The sequence below is a fragment of the Manis pentadactyla genome, chromosome 4 (genome assembly GCF_030020395.1).
Source record: "Manis pentadactyla isolate mManPen7 chromosome 4, mManPen7.hap1, whole genome shotgun sequence".
In the NCBI taxonomy this organism is placed as follows: domain Eukaryota; kingdom Metazoa; phylum Chordata; class Mammalia; order Pholidota; family Manidae; genus Manis; species Manis pentadactyla.
This window is the reverse complement of record NC_080022.1, coordinates 138,283,016-138,304,839: the sequence shown is the minus strand read 5'-3', so window position 1 is coordinate 138,304,839 and position 21,824 is coordinate 138,283,016. Positions and strand designations below refer to the sequence as shown.

General features: G+C 58.8%; 3 protein-coding genes across 8 annotated transcripts in view; 1 reads left to right on the top strand and 2 right to left on the bottom strand.

The window, feature by feature from the left end:
• The window catches only part of SPNS2 (SPNS lysolipid transporter 2, sphingosine-1-phosphate), a 34,610-nt gene extending 32,822 nt beyond the window's left edge, over window positions 1-1,788 (top strand). For all 4 annotated transcript variants that reach the window (XR_005026908.2, XR_008997191.1, XR_005026909.2 and 1 more), the window contains one exon: window positions 150-1,788. The gene's annotated coding sequence lies outside the window, so the exon portion shown is untranslated. The remainder of the gene's footprint in view (window positions 1-149) is intronic.
• On the bottom strand, window positions 1,656-16,188 carry MYBBP1A (MYB binding protein 1a). Of its 3 annotated transcripts, none has more exons than XM_057501010.1 (26): window positions 15,934-16,188; window positions 15,654-15,749; window positions 14,863-14,946; window positions 14,694-14,768; window positions 14,479-14,586; window positions 13,522-13,697; window positions 13,197-13,364; window positions 12,954-13,071; window positions 11,715-12,010; window positions 11,348-11,458; window positions 10,654-10,779; window positions 10,296-10,463; window positions 10,098-10,209; window positions 8,250-8,346; window positions 7,987-8,138; window positions 7,552-7,635; window positions 7,334-7,474; window positions 7,075-7,251; window positions 6,805-6,962; window positions 5,504-5,756; window positions 5,152-5,277; window positions 5,001-5,069; window positions 4,373-4,486; window positions 4,065-4,166; window positions 3,001-3,122; window positions 1,656-2,788 (listed from the first exon to the last, which is right to left on the bottom strand). In XM_057501010.1, the coding sequence occupies exons 1-26, from the start codon at window positions 16,138-16,140 to the stop codon at window positions 2,233-2,235; spliced, it is 3,996 nt and encodes a 1,331-aa protein (XP_057356993.1). In that variant the 5' UTR covers window positions 16,141-16,188; the 3' UTR covers window positions 1,656-2,232. The 3 variants fall into 3 exon arrangements, with proteins under 3 accessions (XP_057356993.1, XP_036752011.2, XP_057356994.1); XM_036896116.2 differs by having other exon boundaries at window positions 2,974-3,122; window positions 15,934-16,186; XM_057501011.1 differs by lacking the exon at window positions 5,152-5,277 and having other exon boundaries at window positions 2,974-3,122.
• An 894-nt stretch (window positions 16,189-17,082) lies between these two features.
• Window positions 17,083-20,357, bottom strand: GGT6 (gamma-glutamyltransferase 6). Its single transcript, XM_036896130.2, has 4 exons — window positions 19,817-20,357; window positions 19,005-19,207; window positions 18,811-18,924; window positions 17,083-18,517 (listed from the first exon to the last, which is right to left on the bottom strand). Exons 1-4 carry the CDS (start codon window positions 19,948-19,950, stop codon window positions 17,496-17,498), a joined length of 1,473 nt encoding a protein of 490 aa, XP_036752025.1. The 5' UTR covers window positions 19,951-20,357; the 3' UTR covers window positions 17,083-17,495.
• Between the last annotated feature and the right edge of the window lie 1,467 nt (window positions 20,358-21,824).

The window sequence follows — 21,824 nt, the reverse complement described above, 5'->3', positions numbered from 1 at the left end:
CCAAAGTCCCAGTAGACCTCACACTCCTTTCATGCCCGAGCTCAGAGAAAGGACTTTGTCCAAACAGCAAAGAAAATGAAGGGAGGGCAGCTCTCCAAGGGCCCCTCCCAACGCTCCACCTCTGACTTCAGACCCTTTCTCTCCTCCAGGTGCCACTGGGACAGTGAAGAATCCGCACTCTCACCCAGTTTGGGAGGTGTCCCACGGTATCCTGGCCCTGCTGGGCTGGCCCGAAGCTTTCTGTGTGACCCACGGCTGGGCACACACTCTCTTTGGTCTGGGACTGATGAGTGGCTGTGGCTGCAAGAAGAGGCTGTGTCCTCAACTAACTTACAAGGCTGTGTGTGCTGGAGCCACAGGGTTGGATTGACTACCAGCCCTAGATTTGGGCTGCAGGGCCCCTGGGCCTCAGGGAGAAGACAGCCCTCAGTGAGTGTGTGGGGAGAGCCTGGCCCGTCACCAGCTTGTGTGCTCCTGGGTAAGTCCCTGCCCTCCCCAGACCGTGGGGCCAGGGGGCTGGACTTTCCCACACAGCTTGCTGGGCAAGGCACTATCCACAACTCTGGAGATCCAACAATTCCTGGACTGCACAGAAGGGAAGAGGTGGCCCAGGCCTCAGGGCGGCACTCCAGGCTCTGAGGCTCCCCGAAGGGCCTGGCGTGTGGGGACCACAGCCTTTCGGCTGGGCCTCCAACCTTGGGCATGCTGAACTCAGTTTGGGAGAGCCAGGCACCCAGGTGGACGGTCACACTGGAGGACACTTCTGCTGCCTTGGGCTGGTCTCAGCCTGGATGTTTCCTGTTCAGGGATCATCCTGATAGGGAGCTGGCATCACCAGGGGTGAAGGCCCTGGCGGCAGCCACACACTACCTATGCCCACGGCTTGAGCAATTTGGGGGTCACCCACCCCAAGAGGGCTCCTTGCAGCCCCTGGAGCACCTCCCTGTCCAGTCCATCTCCTCAGACCCCCAGGAGCCAGGAACATACTCCTGCCCCCAGGCCGGGCCATTTCCAGGGGCAGGGCCCAAAGGACTATTCCCAGAATCCATGGGGCAGTAGCCAGGGTTCTTGCTGCCAGAGGAAGCAGCCATCCACTGACTTCCTGTCCCAGGGAATAGCTGGTGGAGGTTGGGGCCCATCGGGAGAGGCCAACACCAGAGCCACCTCTAGTCAAACATCTGCTGCTACTGCTCTCATGAACATTTCCACACAGCCCATTGCTTCCCTCAGCCTCTGACCACTTCCACACTCCCATCTGCACACACCTTGCCATCCTCAGAACCACACACTAGGGTGCAGCCATTAACTCCACGCCAGTCCCCTGGCCCCTTGTGGGGCTTATCACAGCTCCTCTGCCACCCACATTCCCTCCCTGCACACTTGCTGTGATCAAGGTGGTTCTGGCCCAGGGGCCCCTTGAGGTCAGGAGACCCGAGCCACCAGCTTAGACATGCTCTTATCCCTGTAGTTGCTGGTGTGGCTTCAGTGGTGTGTTAAGCTAGTGAAATACCCACTCCCCACCAAGCTCTGGGGCTCCCTGGGGGGCCTAACAAGGGGGTGAGACCCCTCAAAGACCACCTGGTCTCCACTCCCACCTCAGCCTCAATGGGGGCCCCAGCGATGTTTTCTTGTTGTACAAGAACCAGGTCCAAGTGTTGCGTCCTCTTCCTTCCGGAAGCCAAACCGCTCCTTTATTTTTTAGAGCTGCTGATTGTGAATCTCATTGTCTTAAGACAAAAACCAAATATATTCCTCTTGTAAATGAAGAAATAAACCTATTTAAATGATGCCCTGGTGGCTCCCACAGCAAAATAGCTGGGGGGTAGGGCGGCACAGGGAGTTGCTCCAACCATGCCCGTGTGGGTGGTCAGCACTGTGCTGCTGGCACCTGTCTACCTGTGCCCACCTGGATGAACCCCAGGGCCCTGGACTTGGCCCACACTGCCTGGGAGCCAAGGCCCCAGCCCCATGAAGGCCGAGTGTGTTCTGGGCTGAGAAACAGGCCAGCCAGGGAGCAGAGACAGGGCCCAGCCCAGGGCTAGGGGTCTCTGCACCCCTGGGACCACAGGGGAAAGGACTCAGGTTGTGCATGCTGCAGGCCCCCTCCCAGCCCCCCGCCAGAAGGTAGTACCTCAGAGAGTGGCTTGTTTATTAAAATCATGGTGAAAACAATAGGCTGTCTGTGGGGCTGGGGGTGGGGGGGTTGGGGGGGGGTGGCGGGCAGGGCCTGCCTCAGGGCTTTCTCCCCTTCCTCAGCTGTGCTCTCCTCTTGCTGGCCCCACTCCGCAGGAGGCTGGGGCTCCTGGCGGCCAAAGACAATCTTGCCTTTTTGCGCGGCTTGCCCGAGACTCCCGTTTTGGAGGGCTCCTTTTGATGCTGCTTTCTGCTAGCAGCCTCCACGGGGGACACGGGAGTAGCCCCATTCTCCTGGGGCAGCTTCCGATTTTTCTTCAGCTTTGAGGCCTTGGCAGGGGCGCTGGGGCTTGTAGCGGTGGGGAGCTCTGAGGTCGGACTCTTGGCGGCAGGCGTTCCGTTCACTGGGGACTGGGCGGGGACCTTGCTTCTCACCCTTTTCCTCTTCTTCTTGCCTGTGCTGGGGGGCTGGGCCCCACTGGGGGCCTGGTTCCCGTTGGGCGCTGCAGGCTTGGCAGCCTCCTCCTCAGCAGAACCCTCTAACTTGCGTTTCTTGGTCTCAGGCAAGAATCCCTTTTTCTTCCGCTTTATGCTCATGGGGCTCGGTGTGGCACTGGGGATGTCCTTGGCATCCTTCTTCTCTGACTTGGGGCGCCTGGGAGGAAGTGAGTGAAATTAAGGAAGGGTTCACTGAGGGCAGGAGTGACCTGTACCCCTGCGGTCCTGTGAGATCCCAGCTGCCCAGAGGTCCCACAATGAGGCACACACAGCAGACCGTGTGCACTGTGGAGGTCTTTCCAGCCACTCCCCCAAGGTGTGGACCCTCCTCCCCAAACGTACTGGACACCAAGGACCCTCATGGCTTGCCAGTAGAGGTCGTAGAGGCGGCTGAACCCAGCGAAGGGCTCCCCCTGCGGCTGCCTGTGCTGCAGGTTCGACTGTTGGCTCTGCAGCACACCCAGGACGGCGGTCAGGTCCACGGTCAGCCTCTGCAGGGGGTGGGAAGGCTGTGGCTGCAGTGGTGCAGGCCTCTCCCTGGCTCTTGGTCTCTGGCCCCACTGCCCAGTTACTACCTCTCCAGTGACTCCCACTCACTCTTTTGGACGCTCACCTACTCCTGCCTAGAAGCCTTCTCTCTCTCACCTTGGGAGGGAAAAAGAGCCCCAGATGCCATGTCCACTCCCTCCTTCCACAGCCAGAAGGCCCGACCACCAATTCCTCACCTCCCACCTTGGCCTCCCCTCAGTGGCTCTGGCTACCCACCGCTGAGGGCACCGAACGACGACCTCAGGACTGCCAAAGTTCGTCTTCCCACCTCACTCTCCCTGCTGCATACTGAATGGGTTATTTCCAGAACACCCCTCTCCTGGCTTTTTACTACCTCTCTGAACTCTGCTTCTCAGGCCCGCCTACTTTTCTACAGGCCCTCGTCCAGACCCCATCCCCTCCCCTCCAGCACCCTCTTAGCAAGCTCGCCCCGCACGTGGGCTCTGCCCAGTGTCCCTGCTAAGGACTCCCAGACCTTTCCCTCTATGCCAGACTCGGGGGAATCCACCCTCCGCCACAGCTGCCTCCCAATCCCCACCCTAAAACCCATGAGCATCTCACACTCCACACACCCCAGCTCCCCAGGCATGGAAACCTGGGCTCCTAGCTGCCCACCGGGGATCTTCTTCACCCGCTCCCATGATCTCCAGCCCTCCCGCCCCTCCTCAGCTCTCTGGAGAGCAGTGCACACCCTCTAACCCCAACCCTGGCCAGGCATGGGCGTGGCATGCCTGTCTCCTGAGGCAATCGCCTCCATCTACTGCTCTAACCAAATGAAAACAGCCCGGACTCCCCACCCTGGCATCTACACCCTTCCCACAGAGCTCTCGCCTGCCCCCAAGCCTTTGCTCAGACTGCTTCCTCTACCTGCCAGGTGACCTCACCTCATGATTAACGATCCTGAAGAGAGCGTTGAGCAGCTCCAAGGAGGACAGCTCCTTCTGTTGCTCCGACTTGGTCTGCGCCTTGCCCAGGCCACGCAGGTTCTAGGGAGAAGGTGGCCAGGCTGAGCCACTCTGGACAGCTGCCCAGAGCATTCCCATCTCCCATGAGGGACTAAAACCCCACGAGAAGAAATGTTTCCTGGGCAACCCCAAGCCCACCCCAAGGCTCAGGGTCCCAGTTATCTCCAGCCCTGGCTCCCAGAGAACCACTCCTAATGGGGGTATGGAGGGGAACTCGTGGCTCTTACCTCAGTGACCTTTGCCAGGACCTGGCCAATCAGCTGCTCCCACTCGGGGTCCTCAAAGCACAGTCTCAGCTCACGCGTCATCAGGGCCTTCTGGAGTAGGATGCAGGCCTGGACCTGGGGGTAGGGGCCATGTGGTCACCAGGAGCCTTGGTATGCTGGACCAAGGCTTAGAGGACCACAGGGGAGCCCCAAGGGCTCTGGGAGAATGTGGGGCCCTTAAGGTCCTGAAGACTGTAGGCTGCTTTGAGTCCAACCTGCCTAGACTATTGCCACCAAAGCTGGGCCTCAGCAATCTGCCTGTCTCCTCGTAGGCATGTGGGGGAACCAAGGCCTGGGGGGCTGCAAGGGCTCCCAGCTGGAGAGAGGTGGCAGGCTGAGGCAGTTCCTGGTCCTCTTACTGTAGCTCAGGGCTGTCTTCCTCTAGCCTCCCCAGCTCCTGTCCTCTGTGCAGGTCAGAGGAGCCGGGGGCTCAGGCCACACGGCAAGTGGCTGCCACGGGAGCAAAGCTGGCAGCCCCCCTCCCCCTCCCCGGCCAGGTCAGCACTCCTGGGCCTCACAAACACCTGGCTAGAAGTGGACCACGCAGGCAATTCAGACAGCTCTGGGCTGGCATCTAGGAAGGCCTTACCTGATGGCGGGGCCGTGTCTGGCCTGTCACATGCTGGACCATGATGGGGAGAAGGCTCTTACAGAGTGCCTAGGGAGGGAAGGACAGGGCTGTGAGGCAGGGGCTGGGCTGAGCAGAGGCCCCTAGTGGGCAGGCCAACTCCCACACTCACTGGGTGCCGGGAGAAGAGGCTGAGAAACATGGGAACGGCGAGTGGGCTGTTGCGCCTGGTCAGGAAGGAGGTCAGTGCTGATGAGTAGATCGGGGTCACGAGACTCAAATCCAAGCAGCTGGCAGCCTAGGCCACATGAGAGATTTGGTGTGATGCCAGGGAGAGGGGTGCTGGTGTGGGAGTAGGGCCTGGGCTGCCTTCAGAAAGCTGAGAGTTGGGTCCCAGGGAAGTCGTGGCCTCAGCTCCCCATCTGTAAAATGGGCAGATGGTCCCAGCCTGCTGCCTGGGACCTACCCCTATCTATCAGCACTGGGTTTCTAGGCTGAGCCTTCCTTGGCCAGGGCCTGCTCACCTTGGAGCCCTTGGGCTTGGTGCTGGGGTCAGTGCCGGCTTTCTCCTTCTTCTGGGTCTTGGGGACAGGCCTGTCAGCAGTGCTGCCCTTCAGGACACGGAGCAGGTAGAGAGAGGCATTGAAGTAGTAGAAGGAGATGGAGGAGTCAGCCTGGTGGCCAGCCTGCTGCACCAGCCGCTCCACCTGGGGGTACAGAGTCTCCACGTGGTTGCTGACATCATGGCAGTAATGCCGAGAGCGGCACAGGTGGTGTCTGCAGGGTGGGAAGGGGAGAGGTGGGTACAGGTTCTCTTTCCTCGTCTGCTCCCTCCCCAATCAGAGCCTGCCCCAAGAGCAAGGACCACGAGTCCTGTTTCACAGGTGGAGAGACGGATATCTAGAGGAGAGAAGGGCTCTGACCACGGCTGCAGAGGCCAGGCCACCTGCAGATTTGCTCTGAAGATAAGCCAGCAAGGAAACTGGTGCCCTGGGCTGAGGCTGTACCACAGGCCAGACAGCCTTGACCCGGTCCACACTGCCCATCTGCACCCGTCTCTTGAGGGACAGCGGCTTCCAGGCCCTTTATGAAATAAGCCCAGGGTCTGTGTGCTCCAAATGCTGTGTGGCCCTGTAGAGCTGGGAACAGAGTGCGGACGGCAGGCAGCACACTCAGTGAACTCCACCCAGCTCAGGTGGCGGAGTGAGCCAGCCACGGAAGTGTGTCCTGGGGTAGGCACGAGATGGGTGGGGGTGCTGACCATCAGGTCCCCCCATCCCTGGTGTATACTTGGCACCTCAAGTCTCTAGGCCTTTGTCTCCTGCACATCTGCGACCCCAGTTCCTTTGCTGGGCTCCCTGCTGTGTACAGCTGAGCCAGCTGCCTGTTTCCTAGAAGGCAAACCAGATCCCCACCCCTGCTTCACTCTTGGTGAAAACGTTTCTGTGGTTCCGATACCGCTCTGTCAGGTCCATGAGGCTTCTTACAGTCCAGCTCCTTCTGGACGTTCCTTCCTGCGTGTGCTCTGTTCCCCCAGCACCGCTGACACCTCCTAGGAGTCCTGCCCTGGAACCTCAACCCTGCCCCCCACCACTTTGTGCTCCACTGCCTCCTAGCCACTTCTTGCCACGGCCCCGTTGTCACTACTGGATGATCCATTCAGTAGTGGTTTCCCAGCTGCAGTGACCCGTGGGCAGGGATGGGACTGGGGCCCCGCAGACCACAGGCCTGGGGCAGTGAGCCCGCTGTGGAACTGTGGCTCCGTGGCTCCAGCCCTTTCTAGCTGGGTCGTGTGAAGGCCTGGCGCCTGCGCGCAGGTGCTCACGTGAAGATGCGGGCCGTCTTGTGCAGCAGGTCCTGCTCCTGCTTGCTGCTACTGCTGCGCATGCTGCGCCGGATGATGTTCAGCAGCGGCTCGAGCAGGTCCAGGACCAGGGGGTTCTCAGGCTGCTTGGTCACCAGCACCTCGATCAGGTCCAGGACCTGCGGCCAGGATGGGGACGCTCAGCCAAGTGTGGGAGTATGTGCAGGGTGGGGAGGAGAGGGGCGACTGGACTGGGGGCGACGGTGGCGGCTGGGCTGGCTCTGCGCTCACCCGGATCTGGAAGTCCCGCCGGAGCATCTTCTCCTTCTGCAGCTTGTTTTTCTCATCTCTCCGGGCCTGGATGCGCAGCTTCTGCTCGGCAAAGAGGCTGGAGAGGTTCTGGTCCAGGGCCATCATGGCCTCGTCACCCAGCTCCTCTTCGTTGTCATCCTCACTGTCCACTCCCCCCTGAGAGGCAGATGCCCAGTGAGCAGCCAGGCCTTGCGTGGACAGATGCAGACACGCAAGGCCCTCCCGAGCCCCTGCTCACCAGTGCCTTTCCTGCCTGTAGCACCGCCATCAGCTGCTCCCGGAAGCCCTGGTCCACGTACCCATCCCGAGCCTCCTCGTCGCTCTCCTCCTCGTCGCTGCCCTCCTCACTCTCGGAGTTTTTGTTGTCCTCGCTCTTGTCCTGTGGGTGGCCACTGTGTCACACCTCCCCACCACCAATAGCCTACCCGCCCTGCCCTGCCTCCTGCTGGCAAGTACCTCCTCATTTTCCAGTTGTGTCTCACAATCGTCCATAACCACCACATTGTCATCCTCATCCTCGCTCTTGTCGGGGCTCAGCACCTGCGGGGACCCCCGGACAGCTGACCCCCTGCCTCCTCAGACCCTGGGCCCTCCTGACTGCTTCCCCTGATGGGCCCTGTCCAGTCCTGGCCCAAAGGCCCCCATTTCAAGGAGGAAAATGGAACCCAGGAGAGAAGGCCATGCCTTCCAACGCCCACGGCTGGCACCTTCTCGGCGGACCCCAGACCCCTCAGACACCCTGGAATAGGCTTGCACAGCAGTGGTTTGAGTGAGGCCCCCATCCCCCCCGTGGATCACTCTGAGGATGAGAAGTGACGTGGCAGCTCCAGGGCAGTCCGGTGCTTGGGGAGCCCCGTTCTGGGAGCCATTTCCCCCAAGGCTCCGACTTACGTTCAGGATTAGTTGCAGGGCATGTGGAGTCAGGTGGGAGCAGACATGGCTGAACACGCTCCTGGCCACCTGGCGAATCAGGTGGCTGGGCTGGGCCAGGAGGGCCAGTAGGATCTCCACCAGCACTTCCACCCACGGCGGCTCCTGGGGGTCTGCAGGCGGGGAGAGGGCTAAGTCTAGATAGGGAACCACTGTCCCTTCCCGGTTCCTGTCATGCCAGGACGTGCCCTGCCCCCCTCCCCGCCACGGGGGCAATGACCCACTGGCAGCCTTGGAGCGGGTCCGGCGGGTCCTCTCCCCTAGGCTCTTCTTGATACAGGTCTGGATGTCACCCAGGATGTCACAGCTCTCCACAGGGGACTGTGAACAGGACAGAAATCAGGAGCCAGGCCCCACTTCCAGCCTGTGCTGAGCCAGAGGGGCTAGCCCAGTGGGAGCAACTGGCACCCAGAGGCCTGCAACACTCCAGCTCGTCCTGGCCAGTCATCATCACATCCAGACTGGAGGACCCCAGCCAGACCCCAGGGGAAGCCCAAGCTGACCATCTTTTACACCTAATATGTGGGTACAGGATCTGAGAGCCCTTAGGAAACACGCAGCCCAGCTTCTCCACTGACGCCCCGACAGACGGAGAGCCTGACAGGATGGTGCTGGTCCGGTCCCAGCCTCCTGATTTGTAATCCCAGATTTTTCCTCCCACACCTGGCTCAACATTGTCACAAAAAACTAAGCAGCAATAATTTTAACTAACTTAATGTAAACCAATTTTAAACCCATCTTGCTGGTACGTCTGGATTCATAACTACCAACCAGTGAGTTGAAAGGAGCCTCTTGAAAAGTCTGTGTGCTCTCTGGTCAGACTTCCCTCATAAAGCAGCAGGCAGCTTCAGTGTTTGGACCAGGTGTGGTAGAAAGAAAGCGAAAATAGGAGCCTTAAGCGCTGGCCGTGTCTGTCTCCAGCTCCCTGGCTGTGGCCAGACATATTTCATCCAGGGTTTTGCTATACCCGTGGTCCAAGTCAAGCTCAGAGGTCCCAGGGTCTGGGGCAGGCTCTGATGTGTCCCAGTCACCCAGGCCCTGTTGCTACCAGGCCCAATTCCAAGGACTGGAAGGGGGCATTGTGGCCCAGCACTAGACACACAACTTGTCTATGGGTGGGTCTCAGAGTAGCTGATGCCTGGAAGCAAAACCACATCTAAGAGGCCAGAAGAGAACTAAGAGTCTGGTTTCCTCAGGCTACTTAAGATCTGAAGCAGTTCCCTAAAAGGCTCACAAGGTGAGAGGGAAAACCTCTGGCAAAATCAGGGATCAATCAAGGAAAAAAACCCACAAGGGTCAAAAAAGTTGCTAACACTAAGCTTCAAACGCAGCCAAAGCTTCTTGGTGGAGAGAACAGAGAGGGAGACAAAGCTGGGTCGAGAGAACCCGTTATTAGGTGTGTGGGAGTGGTATTGTGACCATCACAGTGATGGCAGCAACATGTAAGCTGGGGAGCAATGGCAGAAAACCCACTGACCTCACCCCATTCCTCTGGACTCTAGGTGTGCAAGGGTTAAGTAAGAAAATCGGGACCCCCCTTCCTCACTGACTACCAGGAGACAGCAGCAGCACCCCCATGTGTGACTGGTCTGCCCAGAGTAGATAGCAGGAAGGACCCCCTCCAGGGAAGGCAGCACTTTATCCTTTATATCACCACCTCTGGCCAGTAAAGCAACATGGGAACAATCGTGGGAGGTCCTGTGGGACAGCGGAGTCGAAGCCCTATGTCTGAATCGTCAGAATCCCAGCCAATAGCTGTGTGGCCTGGGGCAACTTACTGCATCTGAATCTGTTACCCTACCTGTCAAACCAGGAAAAAGCATCTGCCTCAGAACGGCAGGGAAAGTAAGTGATGCTGCACAGAGAGCTCAGGACAGCTGGTGCCCAGGGAGAGGATGAAGGTATTTTTCTTTGGGCTGTAAATCCACCCAGGAGCAGTCAGCCCAGGAAACATGCCTATCTTAACCCCCCAGGCCTTTCCTGGCCACCAGCACAGGCCCCAGCCTCTCAGGAGGAAGCCTGTTATGCCCAGGCCCCAGGGCCCTGACCCCCTTCCTTCCAGGCTGTAGTACCTTGAAGAGGTGGATGGCCACCAGGAGCAGCAGGTGCTGGAAGGCAGTGGCCTTGGCCTTGGCCTTGGCCTCTGAGGAAAGGGCCTCTAGTTCCTTCAGAGTCTGCAGCATCCTGGGGTGAGACGGGCATGCTTTCAGGTCACTGCTGCCATGCCGACCCAAGTGTCCCACCCATCCCTGGAAACCCTGCCCTCTCACCGGTCCCAGGCCTGGCGCTGCTGCATGGTGAAGGGCGCCAGGGCGGTCACATTGCGACCATGGTTCAACAGCATGTCTGCAAACTGTACCAGGCGGTAGGTCCAGGACTGCTTGTCCTGGGTCTGCTCTGGTGCCTGCCGGAACTGTGTGCTGAGGGTCTGCAGTAGGCTGGGTAAGGGCAGGGGTCAGGGTCACAGGTCACAGAACCACTCCTCCTCCCAACCGCTGATCCCCCGAACTCACTGGGCCTCTGCAGTTGTTCCCAGCTTAGAACCAGCTGGAGGAAGCCAGCACCCCCAGACCACCTTCCCACCTGCTTGCCCACCCACAGGCCTCCCTGGGACTGCCCACTGCCCACCTGAAGAAGGCACTGCTGACCACCTGCCGGGCCCGGCTGTCCAGGGGGAATGAGAACCGCTGCTCCGTCTCCAGGATCTTGGCCGTGGGTGTCTTTGTTTCAAAGAATGCATGGAAAAAACAAAACCTGGGGAGGGCGGGAGAGTAACCTGTGTTGCCTTGGTTGCCACCCCTCCTCGGATGGCACCACTGAGGGCCTGGTGGCTGGAGGAGAAGCCACTCTGGTGATGAGGGGGAGGGGGCACTTCCGGGTCTGAATCCCCAGCTAAACGCACCACGGCCCGAAATGGGGACAGAACCAGGGTCCCTCCCTCGGAACCCAGGCAGACACAAGGCTGTGCAGCCTGGGCCACGTCACAGTGTCACTTCTGCAAACACGGACCGCCCCATCTTGGGATGATGGGGAGGGCCGAGTGACCACCCGGCAGAGATGAGGCCGGGGTTGAGGCTTCCCTGGCACCATCAATGTGCAAAGGCCAAGCCTCTGAGGACCTCGCAGCCCCACCTTTCCTGGGACCCTCCCTTTCCTGGGCTCCCAAGGAATTTCCCTAAAGCCCCTCTGCCTGAGGGGCCAAATGGTTGCCAGTTCCCACTGATGAGCTGACTCCCAGGCATCTAATTCCAGGGAACCCAGACTAGGACTTGGCAAGAGGCCACCAACCCATGGGGAGTTGGGGTTCGCGCCTGTCTCACACCTGGCCACTTCTTCAACCAAGGCCTCCTCCTTCTCCACGTGCAAGTTGTCCACGATGCTGACCAGGCGAAGGATGATCCACTTCCGTAGCCGGAACATGGCTCGCTCAGGCCTGGCATGTATGGGGCAGGGTACAGAAGCCATTTAGAGAAGGCAAAATGGTACCCCTTTGCCCATCTTGGAGACAGGCAAACTGATATCTCCCACCCCTTCTCATCAGCCTGGGAAAAATGAGGAAAGAAGCCTTCCAAGGGCCACAGCTCGGCTTCCTCTCTCCACTCCCAGAACCATGACATTGTGAGGGAGGGTCCAGGTCTTGTGGCTGCCCAGTCGTGAATCCTGGGCCCCTCCCTGCCAGGCCCACTCACCCGTGGAGCGAGGCTTCCTGGGCTTTCTTCTGGTTGGTGGTACTGAAGTCCACCAAAGAGTCCAGGTCAGGCTGGAGGAACATGTCCTGCAGCCAGGCCACATAGCCCTTGAGGGCTGGGGAACTCAGGAACCGCACAACCCGCCAGAAGGTAGGCATGACGGGGAGGCCCTGGTTGGTGACGGACGTGAAGGCCACCACCATGGCCAACTGCCGCTCGGGGTCGTCCTGGCAGCCTTCCAGGAAGGCACCCACATATTCATTCATCTCCGGAGCAAACTTGAACTGGTTTGGGAGCTGTAAGAGTTGGGCACAGCACTGGGGTCACCAGCTGGGCAGGGCCCAATAGCCTCACTGGCCTCTTCCACGACAGTTAAACTGAGGCACACCAGCCCCCTCACCCTGCTGCCCCGACGGTTTGGTCTGGCATCAAGGCCTGCCTCTGCCTGAGTGCTCCAGCCCCTGACAACCCTGGCCTCAGGGCCCCTCCTTCCGCCCCTCACTGCACCAGGCAGGCTGTTTTCCAGGCTTGAGGCAGGGCAGAGCAGTGGCTCAGCATCCAGACTGAGCCACCAAACGGACCTGGGTTCCAATCTCACTCCTGCCAGCTCCTGGGTGTCACTGTGGGGCTCAGAACCTGACGCTTGTCCCATGGTGACTATGTGCAAAGCACCGCGTCACATGTTCTTGTGTGGCAGTTAACCCGACAGTCTTCACGACCAGCCTGGGAAGGTACTGCTCCTCACCTCAGACAAGGAGAGGTGGGCGCAGGGATGGGAAGCAGCCTGTGCAGGCCACACAGCTAGTGGGCAGGGGAAGCAGAACCAGAACCTGGCAGTCTGGTCCCTGACTGTTCTCTCAGCCACCACTTGATTCTCCTGCCACGTGCTTAGCTCAGGATAGGGAGCACAGCTGTGCTCCAACGCTGATGACAAGACTGTTCTTATTATAACATCACCTGGGGTGGTGGGAGGTCTGGGTGGATTGCTGGTTGTACAGGTCTCTGCTGAGGGGCTGGGGGGCAGAAGGGCTGACCCACCAAACTACACTCAGAGGGGAAGAAGTGTGTGGGGCCCAGGCAGCTCACTTTACCCAGAGGGAGGGGCACTCAGGTCCCAGGCCCCTCCCCCAGCAGCTGTGCTGGCCCATCCCAGGCAGGACTGCGGAGGCAGCCCACCCTCCTTCTGGGTAGGGAGCAGCCTGCTGCCTGGCTGTTTCTGGCTTTGGGGGCAGCACCCACCTTGGAAGTGACCATGTGCTCCCCGTAATGTCGGATCAGGTCTCCCTGCATCACGAGCTGCAGCTGCTCGTGGGACAGCAGGGGAAGGGCCGCACCAAGCAGGCGGAAACACAGGTAGCTGAGGGGTGCACGAGAGAGACTGGTCAGAGCCCTCAGGTCCCCTGGGGGCCTCGGGACTGCCTGCTCATCCCCACTTAATAAACAGGCATCAGGGGACTGGGAAAGGACAAGCACCACGCAGACCTGGCAGGCCAGGAGTGCTTCTGCAGCAGGCCTTGTTCCACAACCTCCTTCCAGAACTGTAGGAACTTGTCCTCCTTCTGTGCTAGGCGCAGCAGGTCCAGCGCCACGGTGGGCAGCCTGCGCTCCTTTTTCACAGCAATGGCAGCCGTTTTCAGGACAGTCACCAGTCTGGGGAGGGGCACGAGGGGACTCAGGAGGCACCCACCAGACAGGGCCCAGGGCACCTGGAGTGGTAGGCACAGCCCTAGGCCGTTCCACACACCTGTGGACAGTCATGTGCAGGCCCACGGTCCCAAGGAAGGCCATCCACCCACTTCCCTCATACCTAGGCATGTTTTCAGTTGAGAATAGGTTGACTGATCCCATCAGCTTCTTGAGCTTCTCAGGTACCTTCTGCTGGGCCAAGAGGAAGAGCTCCAGGTGCTCAGGGGAGCTGAGAACCGAATTCATGTCGGGCTTGAGGACCTTTGGCAGGATCTCCTGCAGCATGGCCTCTGGGACCTAAGGTGGGGAGACGGGTTGAGGACCCTATGTCTCTCTCTTGTGATGTGAGCCCAGTAGACTGTTTCACATGCTGGGCTCCTGCAAGGCCCTTGGCACAGTCTGAGGTGGGACAGCCACAATCCACCTTGCTAGGCATCAGAATCATTGGAGCATATGTGATAAAAAGCTCAAATCCCCAAGTCCCAGGAAGCTGGGTTTTTAACAAACACCCACTGATGCTAACAGGCCTGGGCCTACCCTTTTAATTATCCCTCTTTTGTGTTTTTCAGAACTAGCCCCTTTCTTATACAAGGAGCCCTAAGTGAAGAGACAGGATTTGAATTCAGGTCATTTTGGCTCTGTGGTCAGAGGTGTGTGGAAATCCCTGGTCTGGGATGTGCCCATCCTTGCCTCTTCCTCAGGAGCAAAGAATTCAAGGCATTAGCCTCCTTTCATTTCCCAAGTAGGGCAGCAGGGGCCCCTAAGGGGCTTTCTCTGCCCAAAACAACAATGGCAAACATGTTTAAAGAACTTGCCATATGCCAGGCGTTGTTCTAGAACTGCACTGTCCAATATGGCAGCCACTAGCCACACATGGCTACTGAGCATTTGGAACATGTTAATCTGAATGCAGATGTGCTGTAAACTATACATTGAGATTTGGAGACTAATGTGACAAAAAGGACATAAGATACATCCGCAAGTTTTTACAACCAGTGGCACACATTAACTCGTGTGTCCTCCACATTTCTTTTATCAGGTAGTGCCACCTGTGTGCCCACAGCTGGTAAGCTCGCACCTCTGAGAGGATATCCACCAAAGCCTTCTGGGGCTGCTCCTGTAAATGGTTGTGGTGCTGGGCCAGGCCTTGCAGCAGTTTCACTGACTTCATCAGTGCCTCTGGGTCCTGGTACCCACAGAATGGGAGAGGGTATGAGTAGGGCGTGCCATGGCCCTCCCCCACCACCACTCTCAAGCCAGTTCACATGCCCCCTGTGCCCCCTAGGCTCTTACCTTCATCAGTCGGCCAGACTGAAAGAGGGCTAGTACCCCAAACAGGTTTGCAAAGAGAGCAGGTCTCATCATTGCCTAGAAAGTAATGCCAGCACGGGTGAGAAGGGCCCATGTATTCCCCCCGGCCCCTTGGGGCTGCTGACCTCTCTGTGGCCACTATCTCTCTCACCTTCTTAACCTTCTGTAGGTCATGTTTCTCCTGTATCTGCTGCAAGATGCTGCACAAGGGGATGTCTTCGAAAGACTGTAACAGCTGCCAGGCGTTGTGGCAGGAGGGAGAGTGGTTCAGGGGAGTAGTGGCCCAGCTACATCCCAATGCACATCAACATCCACCGGCTTCTCCCTTCAGCTACTGCCCGGAGGCTTGGGCCCCTGCTCTAGTCCCGGGGATGATTCAGAAGCTGCGCACCCCTCTCCGAGCACCGCTGATGGCACACTGCTGCTCCCAGGGGGCCCAATCTTGCCTCCCTGTTCCCCACGCTCACCCGGGGTTCAGAGAGCACCTCCTCTGGCCCCCAGGTTGCTGGCCTCTGTCCCACTCTATCCCTGCAGGCTACTCTGAGCTCTCCCAAGGCTGATCCTAAAGGACGGATCTTTGTCACCCTCCCAGTTGCTCAAGTTCCTCAGAGGCGGCCCGTAAACTGCTGAGGGCCCCTTGTGGGGAGACAGCCCTGAACCTTGTAAAATCCATCCCAAAGCTTACTAACCTCAGTAAGATGTAGCTCAGAAGCTGGAAAACGCACCAACCATAAAGAAAACCTGGCCCACCCTCACTCCACCTGCCGGGCCTCCTCCCACAGGCCTCGCTCATACACTTTCTCCACCTCCACCTCCACCTGGGGCCGCCCCAGCTTCTCCCGCAGACCACTACCTCCTCCCTTGCGGCCTAGACATCTGCCTCCGCACTCCACACCGTTTCGGCCAGCACAGTTGGACCCCTTCCAGGAACCACCACCTCACCTGGGCCAGGGCCAGACTGTAGCAAGGCCGGGCGGTTTCTCGCCCGACCCCGAGCCCAGTGATCAGACGCTTCAGGGCGTACTTCATCTCCGAACCCTGGGGAACCAAGCGCACCCTCCGGTCACCCAGTGGTAACAGTCCCGCACCGGCCCACCCCACCCTCGGACCGCGCTCAGGCCGGCATCCAGGTTCGCGACCACGCGCCCCCAGGCCCGACTCCTGGGGCCCGCAGCCTCATGTTTTGCGGGGCTCTCCGTAGCCCCGGGCCCCGCCACCATACCTCTGGCCTTGTGCGCAGATACTCCAGCAGCTTCTCCGTGGCCTCAAGCCGCGTCTCCTGCTGCGGCTTCGCAATGTCCCAGAAGAAGTCCAAAAACTCACGACTGTGCTTCAGCAAGCCCTGACGGTCGGCAGGTAGGGCGCCACCCTTCCTCGCCTCTGCCGGCGACGTAGGCTCACCGACGTCCTGGCTCTCCATCGCCGCCATGCTCTCCGAACACGTGGGCTCTGAAGAGGGCCTCTTCCAGGTCGGGTCGCGGCGCACGCGCACTGCATTGGGCTGGAGGGGCGGGGCCTGGAGGGCGAGGCGGGGCCGGTCCTCTGGCTCTTAATCTGAGAGATCAGGAGTTTAGATTTCATTCTGAGTGTGATGGGAAGTCATTGGAGGGTTTTATGCTGGGCAAACCTTGATCTTATTTACATTTTTAAAAGATTATTCTGATGCTGTGTGGGGAATGGACTTCAGGAGTGCATAGGTAGAAGGGGGGAGAACAGAGACCATGGTGGACTGGACCCAGGTAATATGACAGCAGGTCAGATTTGGCTAATAGGACCTGGTAGGGGGTGATGGATGTCAGGGGAGAGGAAAAGAGGGAGGGATACGCGGTCTGGGGTTAAATAACTGGATAGATTGTGGTTTCATTTACCGAGCTGTGGAAGAATTTTCTTTGCAGGGGGTTGGGGGTGGGAGTGGAGGTGCTGGGATCAAAGTTCTATCAAATCAGAGATGGCTTTTACAATGGGCTGGGGAGGGGGTGCTCCTGGCCGCCTTGCATCTTGACTTGAGAAGCTCTTATAATCCAGAGAGACCCCAGTCCTCAGGAGGTCAGGGCCAACCCTGGCCTTTAAATTCCACACCCCCAGTTCTGGGCCCCTGTGTACCCAGCCCCCTGGGATGCTTCCTACTCACCCTCTCAACCCCTTCCTTGCTCTGCTGTCTGTTTTAGAAAGTGGGATTAAGATGTTTGCCTTGTACATATGGTGCCCAGGGAGGCAGAAAGTGAACAGAGCAAGGGGCTGCCAAGAGACACCAGCCTGGCTCTGCCTGTCTGGGTGTGGGTCTCCTGTGCTGCCCACTGGGGAAGCCCTGACACCAGGCACCTCAAAGGCTGATGGGAAACTAGCCAAGCAGCAGGAATGGCACATGGAACCCAGGAGACTAGATCTTTATTTTGTTTCCAGCCCAGTTGAGAGAGAGCAGCAGAGGGCATCCTGAAGGGGAGGATGGAGATGGTGGTGGTACCCCAGGTTCTGCCTGCCCTACCCATGGGGCCCAGAGCCCAGGCAGGGGCTTGACATGCTACCCCCTGTCCTTCCCAGAGCTGGATCTGAACTCAGGGCTGGCCCCAGGCCCCAGTGCTCTTCCCTCATTATCCTCAGCTGAAATGAGAGCCAAAATTTGAGTCCAGGTAGCTGACCAGGCCAGAGGTTAAGGGCCTGAGCCAGCAGTGAGCACATAATTGATTTACTCTTTATGTCCTGCATTGCTGCTGGGCCTGCTCTGCCCCTGCCTCTAGACTTGAGACCTGCTCCTCCTTCCCCCCAACCGACACTGCTCCCCACTTAGAACCCCTGAAAGGGGCAGCAGCCACTGGGGACACTGGAGACATGGGCATGCTCTGTGTGGGCTGCCACCTGGAGCAGGGTCCCTTGGCCACAAATGCTGGGGCTTTCTGTTGGTCCTCGCTGGTCCTGCCTCTGGGGCTTGGCCAGGTGGCTGAGCAGGGCGTGTGTCATGACACTGGCTACTGTGGGGGTTCCTGAAGCTACCAGCCCCAAAACACTGGCCTCTGTGTCATCTGGGCTGCCATGAAGGATGAGGGGGCAGGCCCAGGGACTAGGTGCAGAGTTGGCTACCAGGTTGCTGAGTAGAACACCGGTGCTTGGGGACAAGTGTCCAGAGCCAAAGGAGCCATTGAGCGAGGAGGTGAGAAGAAGCACAGAGCCACTGCTGTCCACAGTGGCCAGGACACTGCTCACAGGGGTCCCAGTAGCTTGTGGGAGCGGTGGGCAGGGGTCAGGGCTGGGCCCTTCAGAGTTGAGGGCTGCCTGCAGCAGGGCCAGCAGCTGTGGACCCGCCGAGGGGCTGGGGGTGGTGAGCAGCATGCCCTGGGCCACAGGCAGTTGTAGTGCTGGTTCCAGGGTGGGCATGGGACTAGCTGAGGGTCCCTCCAGCCCCAGCTCTCTGGCCAGCAGCCTCAGTAGGGTGTCCCCAGCAGGGGCCAGGGGCAGGTCAACTGCTGCCCTATTCAGCACGGCTGCCAGTTTGGGGTTGGTGGCTCGGGCCCCTGGGCCCAGGGGGGTCCCATCAGTGTGACAAAGCAGTGGACAGAGGCCCTTTGTGCCCTCGGCTGCCAGAGCCCTGGCCAGGGGTGTGTCCACCAGGAAGCCCTCTTGAGCCAGGGTGGTGGGGCCCACCAGCAGGTGAGGCCAGGGCAGGCGGCCAAAGTGTGCGTGCAGCAAGTGCAGGGTAGGCAGAGCTGAGGGCAGCCCCAGGCCAGGAGCCAGGGTCTGCACTGGGCCTGATGTCAGGGCGGCTGAATTGCCTGAAGAGCTGTTGTAGAAGAGGCCCCAGAACATGGCACCTGGAGGAGACAGAGGGTTACACAGTGGTCAGGGACACTGACTGGGATCAGGGTCACTCTGTAGCAGTCACTGACTGAGCCTGGAGTCAGAGTTACTCTCCAGGCCTGGAGACGGGGCCAATAACCATATGGACCTGGTACCAAAGGGTCACCGTCTAGCACTGGGGCTCCTGCCCAAGTCCTAGGTGCAGCTCACTAAGCAGCCCTGAGGTCAGGGCCACTGGCTACCTGAGTCCTCAGTCACTGCCCAGGCCTGGGGTTGGGGTTACCATGTAGGGCTGTGGGTAACTGACCTAGCCCTGTGGCGTGAGGATGTACCACGGCCAGACACAATGCTGCTCCAACTCCCGCATCCACGACATTGCCCCCGGCAACAAGCAGCTCTTGGCCCAGGCGGGAGCAGGTGGCTGCAGCAAGAAAGGGACCATCATGGGGAGGGGCCTGGGACCAGCGATCTGGTCCCCTCCTCTGCCTGAGCTCTTCTGACCTGCAGGGCTGATGATGGCACCGTGGTGGTATACGCCCGGGCGGTGGGAGTGCCTGCTGGGTGGACGCACCACTGAGTCTGAGGTTCCTGTAGCACCACCCCCAGCGTGGAGTTGCCTTGCAGCCAGGGAGAAACCAACAGCCAGCAGCAGCAGGGTGCTGACTAATCGGGCCCAGGTGCCAGGCAGGCCGCCAACCTCGTTCCTGCAGAGAGGGGGTGTCCTGAGCCACAGCGGGGGCAGGGGGACACCCAAGAGCTCCAAGAGAACCCAGGGAATATTTCCCAAAAGGTTTGGTCCTGCTTTCAGGAAAAGTACAGTTTGCCAAGAAGAAAGGCCCTTGGCAGAGGGTGCAGCATGGACAGGAACAGGGAGATGGGAGGGAGCTTGGGAAAACTGAAGGCAGGAAGGTAGGGAGTTTTGGGAGGAGGTTGGAGAGAAAGGGTCGAGCCAGTGGGGAGGCAGCCCTGGGGGGCCTGGCAGGTTTGTGCAGTAGGGTCCAGCCAGGTGCAGCCAGGCTCTAACCTGCCCAGCAGGTGCCTCCTGCACCAAGGCGGGTGGTGGTGGCTGGGAGCCTTTGACAGAGCAGGTGGTGGGCTGGCTTGGTAGAAATGTCCCTTTAGATGCACAGATCTTGGGTTGACTGGTGCAGGCCAGGTCTGGGGCTGTAGCCCAGGTTCCCTCCATTCAACCAGAAAGTTCCTGGAGCTGAGCCAAGCAGCGGGTTTTCTGGCCCACTTTGGAACTCCCAGGGGGAGGGACTTGCCGACTTCAGGCCTGAGTTGCCGGGTGCCCAGACCCCTTCCTGACTCACCGGGGGGATTCCTGAGGCCTCCAGGGGTTTGGAACCAGCGGCTCTGATGTCTCCTCTCCTTCCTCCTCAGACTCCAAGTTCGGCTCCCAGAGCAGCAGCTTCTGGTAGATCACAGGTCCTGCTGTGGTTTCCATGGCCGCACCGTGCCTGCCCCAGCCCTCCTACTTGCCAGCCTCCAGCTGAGCCTCAGTCCTCGCCCGGGCTTGGCTCCTGGGAGGTGGAAGAAGCCTTGGGGAAGGGTGGTGTGGAATCTAGAACAGGTCTGGGCAGGGCATGGGGCCAGGGAGGTGCGTGTGAGCCTGTTCCATTAGGGCACAGGGCTCTAGGGGCTCCGACGGCAGGGGACTCTGTCAGGGAACACAGCTCCATGAGGAGGGAGGAGCCCAGCCCTACGGCTACAGCCACAGCCCTGGACTCAGGACTTCCACTGTCCCCTGCCTTTAAGGGTTGTACGCCATGGACCACCTGGCCTGGTCGGGACTCTAGGGACAGTGGAGTTTGAATTAAAACTACAGTTACATTGTAGCTTGCATCAGGGCTCAGCATGTGACTGGGTTCCAGTATGGGGGTGTCTGGTCTCCATCCGAGGTCAAGGCTCTCCCTGAGGGGTCTGGGTTTCCCTGTGTGGGGAGCAACTTCCTGCGTGCTGAAGGTAGTTCCCTGGGCATGTCATGTTGGTTCTTGTCCAGCAGGTGGCGCCACAGACCGCTTGGGGAGCAGCAGCCTGGAAACTGTTTCCAAGTTCATCACTACCTATTACTGTGCGACAAAATCACACAATCCCAAAGATGTTGCAGGACAAGTTATGGTCTCCAGTCTCCTCTGTTCTCTAGTCATCTCTTTGCCAATCACTCTCTACAACTTCAAACCTTCTCCATCTCCTCTGCCCTAAACCCCGAGCCCTCAGGCTCCCACTCTCAGCGGATTATCTTGCCTCCTATTTCACTAGGCAAATCAAGGCTGTCACTAGGAGGCTCCCAAACCCTCTCCCAACCACAAACCCGCCTTCCACACTGCTCTCTCCTCCCCCACTGCAGTGGAAAAGCCATTCCCTGCCTCTGGTTCAGCCCCACACCTCCCACCTCTTGCCTTCTGCTTCCCCAGGGACCTCGCACTCTCATGGACCCCGTCTCTTCTGCAGCTTCACATCTTCACTGCTGGTTCCTTCTCGACCACATTTAAACAGGGCCAAGTCCTCAGAAATTCCTCTCCCAGGCAGACACCCAACAGACATGTACCAGAATGTCCATAGCTGCATTCATGGGAATGGCCCCACATTGGGAAGTGCCCACCCAGCCATGATCAGTGGAACGAGTTGGGTGGTCGCACAATGGAATGCTCTGCAGCAGTGAGGATCTGGGATCTACCGGCGTATGCAGCCATATGGCCCACTCTGGGGGGCTTGGCAGGTTTGTAAGATGGATCTTACAAACACAAGGATGAGAGAAGCCAGACACCAGACACAGAAGAACACATACTATTTGCTTCAATTTACTTAGAGTACAAGAACAGGTAAGACTAGTCTGTGCCATTAGAGGTGAGACAGTGACTACTGGAGGCACCAGAGGGGTTTGGGAGGCTGGTGATGTTCTGTTTCTTTATCTGATATTACTTGCATGAGTGTGCTGATTGTGAATGTATGCACTTATGCATTTATGATGTATATGCTTTTCAAGAAGTATATTGTGTTTCTACGAAAAGTTAAAAAAAAAAGCTCAAATACTTTCTACATTGAAACAACCACCAGAAAAATCATCCTTTAATCCCACATGGCTCTCCAGCCACTTCCCTTTGTCTCCGCCTCTTCCCAAGCAGGTAGAGTGGTTCTCTAACTTTTGTGTGTATTGGAATCACGGAGGGAGCTTGTTAAATCAGATTGCTGGCTCTTCCCAGAGATTCTGGCTTTACAGGCCTAAGGCAGGAACCAGGAACCTGCCTTCCTAGCTTCCATGACGCTGCTGCCACCAGTCCTGGAGCCACACTTGGAGTAGAATAGAACTGATCCACA

Coding starts and splice junctions, on each gene's coding strand:
- MYBBP1A (XM_036896116.2), bottom strand. CDS start 16,140: ATGGCGGCGATGGAGAGCCAGGACGTCGGTGAGCCTACGTCGCCGGCA. Junction 13,072..13,196: donor AAGCACTCCTGGCCTGCCAG/GTCTGCGTGGTG, acceptor TGCACCCCTCAG/CTACCTGTGTTTCCGCCTGC. Junction 10,780..11,347: donor TTGGTTGAAGAAGTGGCCAG/GTGTGAGACAGG, acceptor CGCCCTCCCCAG/GTTTTGTTTTTTCCATGCAT.
- GGT6 (XM_036896130.2), bottom strand. CDS start 19,950: ATGGAAACCACAGCAGGACCTGTGATCTACCAGAAGCTGCTGCTCTGG. Junction 19,208..19,816: donor AGGCCTCAGGAATCCCCCCG/GTGAGTCAGGAA, acceptor CCCTCTCTGCAG/GAACGAGGTTGGCGGCCTGC. Junction 18,925..19,004: donor TGCCATCATCAGCCCTGCAG/GTCAGAAGAGCT, acceptor TTCTTGCTGCAG/CCACCTGCTCCCGCCTGGGC.